Source organism: Hemiscyllium ocellatum, chromosome 7 (assembly GCF_020745735.1).
Source record: "Hemiscyllium ocellatum isolate sHemOce1 chromosome 7, sHemOce1.pat.X.cur, whole genome shotgun sequence".
NCBI lineage: Eukaryota > Metazoa > Chordata > Chondrichthyes > Orectolobiformes > Hemiscylliidae > Hemiscyllium > Hemiscyllium ocellatum.
In genome coordinates, this window is record NC_083407.1 from 100,696,488 (window position 1) to 100,709,446 (window position 12,959).

A 12,959-nucleotide genomic window follows, 5' to 3' on the forward strand; every position below is an offset into this window, starting at 1 on the left:
AGTGGAGTTGCAGATTGAGATCTCAGTGAATGGCAGGGTAGACAGTAGGCTGAATGGCGTCCTTCTGCTCCTTCTGGTCTGACACAGATAGCATGCTGGTTATGCTACTTCTGAGGCTGTTAAGCTGGAGTCACAAGGAAAGCAAACCCTGTTGAGATCGTAAGTAACCTTTACTGAAAGACATTAGTGCACCAATTGGATTTTAAGATAATCTGTTAGTTTCAAAGTCACTTTAACCATCAGTCAATTCTGTTTGATTTTGGTTATATCAAATAATGATAGCCAAATGAAAACAAATGCTCACTTTAATAATAGGCAAGTATAAAATGTGAGCTGGCAGTTTGATCTGAATTCAAATCTTTCTTCCTCAGTTTTAATCACTGCAACTGTTTTCTACTTGCAGTTGTTTTGTCTAAAGGAAATTGAATGGAGACATCTGTACTGAATTAAGATATTTAAAGTTTGTAATTCACAAATCTCTTCTCTCTCTCTGTCTCTGTCCTCCCAAACCTCCACATCACCATCGCATTTGTTCTGTACCCGAAGTTGCCCTTCTTAAATCGATCCAAACAAGAGAAGTTCACTTCATATTATGAAGCAAAACAGGCTGCCACCGAATATCAAGCTGCCAAGGAGTCCCTGATCAAAGAGTTCCAAAGGAGTGGATTAGGCATGTGGGTGAAAAAACCCATTGAACAAGATCAATTCAGTCTCTCTGGCTGAGCCCATGTTGGGACTTTTAAGGACGCAAAGCTGCTGGAATTCCATGTGTCAGATGTATTTATTAACTTGTAACTTTAAACTAATTTTTTTTAATTTCCTTTTTTAAATAATAAAACGTGTCCCTTTTCTTGGCTATCAGCTAGGTTTATAAAATAGCACAAAAAGCAATGTACACAATGCTTGTTTTAATTGGCCTCTTAACCAGAAGATAATGTCAGTAATTGGAGCCATAATTGAATTGTGCATCATTGGCCATATTTATTAACATGTTGATTTAAAATTTAGTATAAATTTCCAAAATAACAGCTTTGAGTTCTGTTTCTGAAAGTACTATACACCTGTACAGTTGTCATAACTTTTAATCTTTAGAATTAGTCTTTATAGGGACATGGTTTTACAATTTAGCAGTTCTGGCAGGGAACATCTTGAGAAGGGATCAGCCTGTATTTCAAATTCAGAAGGAAAGAACATGTCCCAGATTCATGGTTCATGCAATACTTTTGATGGACAAAAGATCAATTAGACTACAATATGGGGGAAGTTCTGACCTGAGTGCTTGAACTCCTGTGATCCCCTCATAATTCATGAAGCTCTGTACCATGAGCTTTAAATTGTACAGTTTGTCTCTGTATGTGTTCTCAGGACAAACATTTTCCCTTCTGAAAATGGGCAAAACCATTGAGAACTGTGAATTAAAAGATGTCATTGTAACTCTTGTAAAGATCCTGAGAAGGGGAAAATATTTGCAAATTATATTTAGTTACAATATCGGAAACATGGCATACAAGCCCCCGAAGTAATCAGTATTGTTACAGGCAAATAAATACATATTTGTTTAGCAGTTCAGGGTCTCCATATTTTTTTGACAGCTGCTGTTTCTATTTGCAAAAAGCCCCCAGTGCAGCAATTCAAATGCTGTATGTTTTCTTTGAGATCAGGCCGTAAGCTTAACTTAAAGGCAGACTCCACTGATATCAGCGGTTCTTGTTGGTTTTCATACTTTTCTTTCAAGGTGAAGCAATTAATTCAGCTGATTAGTGCTGAATCATCTCCTGTAAATGTCCAGGCAGATTCAGCATTGATCTATGCCAGTCCTTTCACTAGGTGTGGCTGTAGCATTCCAAGAGTTCAGCTTCACAAATCAAAGCCCAAAAAATATATTTTAAAATGTGATGAAGCATTGCAGTACATTTTGGTAAATTGTAAATTGCAGCCCAGCCTAGCCATAAAAGGGATGCTATCTGTCCATACGTGTGCCTGCTGCTTTTCCTTGTTCTTTCTCCATGCACGACTATTGACGTGTTATTTCTTTGTTGTGTAAACTGGAATACATATGCGTTGATAAAAATGTTCCTTATATTAAACCTTTGCAACTGAATGAAGGCAGCTGCAAGTGTGAAGGTCTCAGTGCAACAGTCAGTTGTGTTCTCTTTGCAGGGTTGCCTCATCTGTCACAAATAACAAGACTTGGAAGCTAACAGAGATTGTAACACTTGAAAACTTGAAGTGCAAGTGTGTTAACAGCAATCGTTTGAAACTTCTTAGCTTTTCTTTAAACTGGTAGCTTACTAATTGTAACCAGTAGTTAAATTGGTTTTTTCACATCATGGTTCTGGCTTTAAAACCTAAATAGCATGCTGACTTGTGAAGATGGCTTTCAATGTTAAGTGATCAAAACGGGAGATACTTAATCTAGCACCAGATTAGAAGACTGAAATATTGTAGTTTTACAGGTCTGAGAGAATTCTTGAGCTTGGTCCAATTACTTATGAGTGCAGTTAGTATGAGTGGTTGGTATATTCACTTTTACAGTACTCACTCAAAGTCAGTGTGCCCTTTAACCTCATTTGTTACTAGTTACATGATCGACTATGTAAATGTCTGTATGTCTTTTTTCTCCAATCTGAGCCTTTGCTTAATTGAAAGTGTACTGCTGTCAATGTTGCCATCATGATCATTTTGGAGTGAGCAGAACCAAGTCTGGTCACTCTGGCATAACAAGTATAAGTTATTCAACCTATTTAAGGTTAGATATTCTGGAACCATTTTATTAGAGACAGAATTATGCTTTACCATGTCTATGTATAAAATATACATGCACATCAATTCTGTGTTAGTTACTGCTTTGAGAAAACTCTTTGATCGATCAGAATTGTTAATCTTGCTGAAACAAAAGTTTAACAGTATCGAGTCAGTTTTTTTTCTTAATTGTATTCTTAAAATGATGGTTACTTTTTAAATGAAGAGTTACGTGCTTAAGGTTCATCTGTACAGAGTATATTTTTGCATAGCTACTGTTTTTTTGTAGTTTTTTATCATGAGAATGTGTCCTGAATCCCAGAAAATTGACAGCTTTGCCTAACTTCTTGTGTGGATGTGGTGAGCAAACTTGATATTCCATAATATTCCTGCTATCTCAATGAGCATAACAAAGCCAGTATTGGTAATCGAACAGCAAGATGTTGCACTGTGGGTTCTTACCCCTTTATATGTCTCTACAACTTTTCCAACTTTTCCTTCTGTTCATCAGTTCCGAAAAGGCATTTTGGAGGAAGAAGTGCTGCAAGCTAGCAAGTAGTAATGCTTTTGGGCATAGAGAATTCAATATGCACCCGACTAACTTTATAGTCCTCAATACACTTGATAGTTTAGATCTTGGACCAAATTTAATGAAATTTGAGCTTACATTCTCATTTTCCAAAGCAGACCAACAATTCAGCCTATAGTCAGCTGGTGAATCTGATTGTTTCAGAATGCTTGAGTAGGCTGATGATGATCTCCAAGTGAGATCATTTGATACTCCCCAACCAGCTGGACCACAGAATGGCGAGTTTATAGAAGCTAGGATTTGTGTGCCATCTTTGGATACCGTTTGCTATGGGTAAGTGCTCATGGGTAAATGATGGGACCTATTTGAAAGTTTCCTTTCCAGGGCACCCCAGAGGTTTGAGAATGTCCAATTCATGTCCCTTGACAGTGTGCTATTGGTAGATTTGCATATGTTTTTGTCCTTCCAAGCACAAAAAAAAGAATTTAATTGTGATTCCATATTAGAAAATAAATAATTACTGCAGAGTTTTAAAATGTCCCAGAATGTTGATTTATATGATGATTAGTTTGATAGATGATGTGAACAACTATCTAATTTTTTACAAAAAATCAACTGTCAACAATCAGTTAAATTTCAGGTACCAGGAGTTTTACTGTAATGTTAAAAATAGAGATGGATTTCAAACTCACACTAACTGTTGTTCAATGCATTGTACTGATATCCAGGTTCATATGAATTGCAGTACTACTTCAGTTCCTTGAGCTTGAAATAGTTTCTGTTGTTTCTGCTTTTTGGAGATTTGGAGAGAGGTAAGGATCCAAAACTAGGGGTCATAAATGGAAGGTAGTCACTAATAAATCCAATAGGATTTACGCAAAGAAAAGTGACAATGTGAAACTTGATACCACACTGAGATATTGAAGTAAATAAGGTGAATGCATTTGAGGAGAACCTAGATAAGTCTATAAGGGAGATAGGAATCGAAGGTTATGCTGATGGAATTAGATGAAGTTGTGTGGAGCATAAACCCTGGCTAGCACCTAGTTAGCTGAATGACCTGTTTCTGTGATGTAAATTATATGTAATTTAACGTAATTAACTAGAATATTTATCTCAGTTGTAGAGAATCAGTACTGTAATATTGTCTTGCATAATGGTAGATCTGATATCCCATGCTGAACTTGGTTGGTATCATCAGTAAAATGCTATGTCACAGTCATCCTGTCCAGACTGAGAGACCTCATTGTCTGCAGTGTAAATTTTGTCTACACAGTGCAAGTACTGTATATTGTCCAGTACCTTGTGTTGAGACCTTTTCATGTCATGGGACATAGGAAGGGACTGTATTATTGGCTCTCAAGGGAACCTAGTCATAATGTTCCCTTCTCTACATTTATTTTTGTGACCTTCTTAATTTTATAAGGAACGAATGCTGAAACAAACTTTCATTGTCTTCTGTAATGTAATTTTGTACTCAGCCATTGGAAACACTTCAGTAAATACAATATTTATTTAATTCACCTTGTACTTAAATCAGTGCTATCAAGATGTCAAATTTCATAAAGGATAATGATATTCCAACATCAAGCAAAAATATAAAATAAAATTTAACAGCTCAAAAAGATTTTTCTTTCAAACATTGTAAGTGTTCAAGCTGCAGCAAGGGTGCAATTGATAACAAGTTGGCTGTTGGATATAATGACTACTTTTAGTGATTGATTATTTTGGTTTGTTCATTTTGGATTGGGAAGGATCATGCTTATATTCTCCTTTTGCACGTTGTATAACATAGTTCATAGTACCTTTCCAACGTTTATCAGTTCACCAATTTGGCACCTGAATAAACACCAACTTCCAAATTTCTTGACATATTCTGCTGCCAGATATCTACAGTTTTCAATCAGTTGTTCACTAGCAACAGTACAATCAATTATTGGCTAAACCATAAACGTATTGCAATAGCAGTGAAGGTCATCACTAGTGATGAAGAGAGAACATTTTAACCCACAGTTAAATTCAGCTACTTTGATGGAGTAATCTGCCATATGATCAAGTATAACAATGCAAAGGAAAAGTCTGCTGTTACCACGCAAAATTAGGAGATGTTAGTGCACTGTAAAGGCAGCAAGCAGGTTGTTTTGGAGACTCTGACTTATAAGTTAAGTATGATGTTCATAAATAAGCAAACTTTACTAAACGTAGGTAGTATTTTCACTGCTATTAAAAATGTTGAAACAAAAAAAATTATCTTTGATCTAATTCTAGAGAAGCATCGTGGTCTGTAGAACATTAAATCATTATATAGACCATGTCAAAAAAATCTTTAAATTTTCTTTTTGAAACTAACTTGGAGTTGAGAAACTTGAAATGACGATAACTTAGTATTCAGTATTTATATTGTGTTTTGTTTTATAAAGCTAGGTACAATATGTATCAACATTAAAATTGTCATTTCTATCAGTATAAACCACTGTATACATTGTGAAGAATCTAAAACAGGGAATCTGGAGTAATTCCTTTCTGATATCGCTGTTCTATACACCGATTACTTAAAATGTCTGTTTATCCATTGGCACAAAGTTATCTGTGCCAATAGCAAATTTAGTAATCTCCATCCTTCAGAATAAAGACATTAGCATGCTAATAAATTAACCAACCATTGGAAATTTTGTTTTCTTTGAGTACGCACTTAAGTGAAATCTTAGAATTTCAAAAAATTCTGGTTGAGGAACTCATTGGCAAAATGATTGCAAGCTGCAGGTATTTGATCAAGAGTATGTCAGTACATGTGACAAACCTTTGAAGGAAGTTTACTATTTTAACCATTGAGTATCCCCTCTGTCTAGCTGATCAATTTCACAGTACCATAAACAACAGGATATAAAGAATATCTATCGTCACATTGGCCTGTTTAACTCCAGAATAGCTGAAGTGTGATCTACAATGATATAATTTTGGCATCCTAGTTAGTGACAGTTTTTAATGCAGTCAGCACTAACCTAAGCAATGATCAATATGGTGTCCGTTCAAGACATACTTGGTGATATTTGGGGGAGTTTACAGGTATCTCAGACTAGTTTCTGCCACTCTGGTTTACGTACCTTGTAGGTATGATTAATTTTAAAGCTTAATTTTTCATTTATAACAGTTCCATGCCATATCAAAGTATAGTCAGCAGCCTCTGTTCTTTGTAGCTTTGTATATGTTTAACCAAATGGAAATCTTCCTCTTAATGTAATTCTGTGCTCAACTTGTATTGCTCAGCCAAAGTCTTCAACAGCCTCTCAAACATTTATTAGTGTGAGAAAGGTGCAGGGGTAATTAAGATACAAAACTCATTGTAGAAACATTAGATAATCATACATTTTTAAAATTGTTAATGTTTGCCACACTTTTGAATAACCGTGAAACCAACACATTAATTTTGAATAATTATATAGAAAACTTTTTGGAGGCTTCTGATTTAATATTTATATTCTACTTTAGGCTCACGAATTAGCAACAACTGAAATGGTGATAGGAATTTAAGCTGAGATTTATTTTTACAGTTTTCTATTTCATTTCATAGAACTTTGACATGTAACCAAACACTGAACTTGTAGTGGGCAATATTGACTCAGCGTCCTCCACACAGTATTGAAGCTGAATCATCTGGTGGTAATTTTAGCATCATTATTGTCAGGCAGTACTGAAGGTCCAAGCTCACCTATGAAGTAGGTAAGGGACTGTACTGAGTGCAAGTCCCAGGTTTTTTTTCACAGTCGGCAAATAACGTTTTATGTTTGTGTGTCTCTGTGTGCATCTTCTTTCATCCTGTTTCTGTCTGTATTGATTGATGTCTGCCACCTCACTTAACCTACTTAATTAAATAAATCCTTCCTTGCTCCGCAGCCTTATGACTGTGACTAAAGGAGTACAATGCAAGACTTCTGGAATTTTCATTATTTTGTAAAAAAAAAAGCACCAACAAAGCCACAAATTGAAATAGCAGTTTGGTTACAAAATTGTTACAATATTTTTATTGCTTTTGAGTTTGGTTTTGTGCTGTAAAGAGCTTAAGTTCTGAGATTAGTAAGTTTTCAACTTTGTTGAATAACTTTAGGGAAAGAAGAATCTGATGTGCATCTCCATCCTTGCATTTGAGGTATTTTATGAACTGAACAAAATTAAGCAGGCACTTTTAGGGAATTTGAACTGCGCAGCTATATGCACCTTGTGAAGTCCAGACAGCATACATTGCAACAGATTAACATTAAACTGCGTGAACTAATAACATATTGCCTTGGTAATTTATATATAATAATGATCTCTGTCTTTTATGTTTTATCATGAAGCAATTCTGCCTTTTTTTAGCTTTACATTGTTAGTGGGCATCGATAGTGAGACCAAAATCTGTTGCTCCTCTCTGATTGCCTTTAAACAGGTCATGGTGTGCTGCTACTTTGAACTACTGCAGTTTATGTGGTGTAAGTAGGCCCATAGTGTTATGAGGGAGGAAATTCCAGCATTTTGACCCAGTAACAGTGAATGAACAATGATTATCATTTCAGTTCAAGATTGTGTACAGCTTGGAATAGAACTTTCAGGCTGTGGTGTTTCCATCAGACTGCTGCCGTTCTTCTAGGTGTCAGAGATCTTGAGATTAGGAGGTTCTGTAGAAGGAGTCTTGGTGAGTTACCACAGTGCATTTTGTGTATAGTACACTGTTGCCGCTGTTTGTGGGGGGAGGGAATCTATAGGTTGGTGGATAGGGTGCCAGTCAACCAACTTCTCTGTTCTGACTGGTTTGAGTTATTGCATGTTAGAACTATACTTATCCAGTATTACATCACCCTCCTGATTCCTACTTTGTAAATGGTGGGCAGGTTTGAGGAGTTGGGAGATGAATTACTCACCTTTAAATTCCTAGGTCTCTGACCTGTTCCTGCTAACAATAATTGTATGGCTGAGTCTGGTTTGATTTCTGATAAACAGTAACCCCAGGGTGGTGGTGATCTTGGGGGATTCCATTTTGGTAATGGCATTACATGTAACTAGTGTAACAAGAAATGAAATCCTGTGTTTGAACTGACAAAGGGGAAATTATAATCTCTTTAGGTAGAATGTTTACTTTGTGTATATCTTTTAACAAATTCCTGAAAAGCACCAATACCTTGCCGATTCTTTATATTTCTAGGAGTTACAGTGAAGAGAGAGATGATGGAAGACATTGCTTAGATTAGGGAAACTTGTCAATTGTTTTTTTTTAGGAGATTGTTCATCTTAACAGTTCATGGTGACATTCCACTGTGTAATAAACAGTTTGTACTGTAATCACTGCATGAGTACCAGCACTAATACTGTACCACTTCACATTAACAATCCCAGCATGATTCTCTGTTACATGTAGAAATAAAATTGAAAAATAAATTTACATCTGACTTCTAATGTATGTTGTTGGTGTCATTTTTTGGGTGTGTTAAACATGTACTTGTAGAACATGTTGGTGCATTAACTATGATGATTTTTAATTGTAATAGTGCATGCCTGTGAATCTTGGGTTTGTTTGTTGCAATCTCTGTCTTTGCTTGTCTGTGTGTTTCTGTATTTCTGCGTTGTTATGTATATGCACATGTATAATAAGACTTGGTCTTATGAATGTAGATATGTTATAACAAATATCTTCCAAAGTTCTCTCGTCCTGAAGGTACCAAGCTCCTAATCAAGTTGGTCAATATGTACTTAAATAAATATTCTGCAGATACTGAGTCTCATGAAGCTATTCAAGCTCTGGAAATGCCACCACCAATTGTAAGCTCTCTATCTCTGCTCCATTCAATTCACTCAGCTATATATAAGAAACTAGCTGGTTGCACTTACTCAGTTCCATGTTGGAGCAGTTTTTTAAAATTTACCGACTGGATGTGCGTGTCGCTCGCAAGGCTGGCTGTTATTGCACATTCCTAATTGCCCTTGAGATGATGTTGGTGAGTTGCCCTCTGAAATAGCCTGTCCTTATTTACTGTAATTATTTAGATGAATCACATTGCTAAGGGCCTGGAGTTGGACATAGACTGGACTGGGTAGTGGTGACAAATTTCCTTCCGTAAAGCACATAGTGAGCCACTGGATTTCTGATGTAATACTGCATGCTAATCACTACTGATAACTAATGTTATTCCAGAATTATGGAACTTATACTAATTTTTTTGAGTTATCAGTTCAGTAATAATCATCATGCCATCATTCCCCACTATTTACCTGATGAATACTGGAGTGCATGTATGTTGATATATTGATGTATTCCACATCTTTGTACAGTGAATTTCTTGGTGTATAGATGTATACAAAGTATATAGATGAGGAAGGCTATTCAGCCCATCTTAGGTTCTCTATGCAGATTAATCCTGCATGACCTCCGTTTATTAATTTGGATGCATCTTAACTATGTCCTGAGACTTTTGCCTCTACTATTCTGCTTAAAAGATTAAAGAAAACTTGCAGCTGAACAGCGCCTGGCACAACCTCATGTTCTCGCAAATGCTTTTGTTGCCAACAAAATACTTCTTTAAAATGTGATAGCCACTTACTGCACATCAAGTTCCCACAAACACCAAAGCAATAATTACCTGTCTTATTGAAGTTCATTGAGGGATAAAAATGAACCCAAGAACCTTTGAGAACTCTCCTGCTTTTCTTCAAACCATGCCATTGGATCATGCTTGTTCTTTTGTATGCCTGTAATTAGACTTTGCATTTTTAAGATGAAAAGTCAGGCATGTTGGCACAGTGGTTAGCACTGCTGCCTCACAGCGCCAGAGACCCGGGTTCATTTCCCGCCTCAGGCGACTGTGTGGAGTTTACACATTCTCCCCGTGCCTGCGTAGGTTTCCTCCGGGTGCTCCGGTTTCCTCCCTCAGTCCAAAAATGTGCAGAGTAGATGAATTGGCCATGCTAAATTGCCCGTAGTGTTAGGTACAGGGGAATGGGTCTGGGTGGGTGTGCTTTGGCGGGTCAGTGTGGACTTGTTGGGTCGAAGGGCCTGTTCCACACTGTAAGTAATCTAATCTAAAAACTCTGACCCCTAAAATTTGGGGATTGCTGTTCACATTGCCTTCCTTCCTTGTTCTCAGCAATTAGAATGAGTGTGATTTAACCAGAATACTTGCAGTTTGGTCAAGACTTTTAATATTTATTTTACTGTTTTGGCTATCTACTTAATTATCATCTGAAGCCATAAAATATAAGAGCAGAATAAGGTCATTCAGCCCATCAAATTTGCTCTGCCATTCAATCATGGCTGATATGTTTCTCAACCCCATTCTTCTGCCTTCTCCCCATAACCCTTGATTTCCTTACAGATCAAGAACTTTATCTCTGTCTTAAATACATTCAGGACTTGGAGGTGCCAGCATTGGACCGGGGTAGACAAAGTTAAAAATCTCAACACCTGGTTATAGTCCAACAGGTTTATTTGGAAGCAGTATTTTTCGGAGGATTTATAGCCAAAGGAGGTAAAAACAATGACTGCAGATGCTGGAAACCAGATTTTGGATTAGTGGTACTGGAAGAGCACAGCAGTTCAGGCAGCATCCGAGGAGCAGCAACACTGCTCCTCGGATGCTGCCTGAGCTGCTGTGCTCTTCCAGCACCACTAATCCAAAATGATAGCCAAAGGAGTCCAGTGACATGGGAATGTGATACAGGAAACAATCTTAGATTAAATCTTTCATCTTTTATAATAGGATGTGCTGGTTTCTGTTCTTTGATATGTAAATTCTAGAACTTTTTAAAAATTACGTTCTCAAGACAGCTCAGGTTTTTAAACAATAGTTGTGAAGTCTGTCTGTGTCCTAATGCTATGTCAGATTGACCAACCTTCTGTGTAGTTTTACAGAGTTTTATATGGATTCATGCAGTTTTTGAGCAAAATAAAGTATAATTCTGCAAAAACAAATTCACCCCATAAACTTATATGTATGCGTGTTTAGGAGTGACAAAGTGAGTGTGCATGTGCGTGTGTGGGTGAAAGTGTTTGGCCTCCAAGTCTTCTGCAGCAATGAGTTCCACATGACTTGGAGATGCCAGTGTTGTACTGGAGTGTCCAAAGTTAAAAATCACACAACACCAGATTATAGTCCAACAGGTTTAATTGGAAGCATTAGCTTTCGGAGCAGTGCTCCTTCATCAGGTGGTTGTGGAGTACACAATTGTAAGACACAATTTATAGCAAGAGTTTACAGTGTAATGTAACTGAAATTATACATTGAAAAATACCTTGATTGTTAAGTCTCTTATCTGTTAGAATTACCATGTTAGTTTCACTCTTTCTTATGTAAATCACAAAACATTTTTTAAAAGTTACATTCTCAGATTAACTTTTAACAACTGGTGTCAGCCCAGATAATATGTTGAAGGTGTTAGCCCCTGTGTGCTGTTGTCTGTGCCATAATGTTTAGATTGATTCTAATCTAAAAAATGAGTTAACAGAGTCTTACATTGATTCATGTAAATGAGTTCCACAGATTAACTATCCTTGAGCTGAAGAAATTCCTCCTCATCTCCGTTCCATAGATTTGTCCCTTCACTCTGAAGCTATGCCCTCGGATTCTAGTCTCTTTTATTCGTGGAATCATCTTCTCCACATCCACTTTATCCAGGCCTCGAAGTTTCAGTGACAACCCTTCATCCTTTTAAACTCCATCAAATACCGACCCAGAATCATTCTTGCAAACCTTCTCTGGGCTCCCATCAATGTCAGGTTTTTCCAGTAGCATTTTCTAAATCTGCAACCTTCACCACCTGAAGATGTGTGGGAACACTATCAGCCTCCTGCAAAGTTCCCCTTTTAGCAATGTGCCATCCTGACTTGGTACTATTTTGCAAATTCTTCACCGTCTGTGGAACAAAATCCTGGGGCTGTTTTCCTAACAGCATTATGAGTGTGCCTGCACCCCCTAAATTGCACTGGTTCAAGAAGGCAGCTCATCATCACCTTCTAAAGCATGATTAATGATGGGGCACGAGATGTCGGCATAGTCAGTGATGCCCATATTGCACATGTGAACTTTTAAAAGCCTTATCTGTTTCTGCATTGATCAGCATGTGGGGATATATTTTTCCAATCACTGAGACATGGTTGAAGGAAGGGTAGGACAGGCAGCTCAACATTCCAGGGTATAGAATGTTTCTGTGGTAACTTTGAGGGGTGGATTGAAAGAGAGGTGGGGGCATTGCATTATTAATAAGAGAGACCACTGATGCATACACAATAATAGGGAGGATATCTTAGAATGCTCTTCAAGTAACGCCACCTGGGTAGAGTTTATAATCCAGCAAACTATAGACGTCCTGACAGTCAGGGGACGTTAGAGGAGCAGATATGTAAGCAAATCACAGCAAGGTGTGTGAGGAATGGGGATTTCAACTTTGCTAACATTGACCAGGATCACCTTAGTGTGAAAAGATTAGACGGAGTGACATTTTTAAACTGCTTTCAGGAGAGTTTTTTTTACCAGTATGTAGATTGCCCTACTAGAGATATGGCAGTGCTAGACTTAATCCTAGGGAATGGAGTTGGCCAAGTGGTTGAAGTTTCAGTGGGCAAGCAATTTGGGGATAGTGACCATAAATCCATAAATTTCAATCATTATGGAAAGGCATAAGGATTGTGCATAAATTAACTGTCTAAATTGGGTGAAATTCA

At 37.2% G+C, this 12,959-nt stretch overlaps 1 protein-coding gene across 3 annotated transcripts in view; it reads left to right on the forward strand.

The window, feature by feature from the left end:
• LOC132817243 (double-stranded RNA-specific editase 1-like) overlaps positions 1-8,701 on the forward strand; it is a 332,434-nt gene extending 323,733 nt beyond the window's left edge. For all 3 annotated transcript variants that reach the window (XM_060827594.1, XM_060827596.1, XM_060827595.1), the window contains one exon: positions 547-8,701. In XM_060827594.1, coding sequence (XP_060683577.1) covers positions 547-723 — 177 coding nt within the window. In that variant the 3' untranslated portion in view covers positions 724-8,701. The remainder of the gene's footprint in view (positions 1-546) is intronic.
• Positions 8,702-12,959: the final 4,258 nt, after the last annotated feature.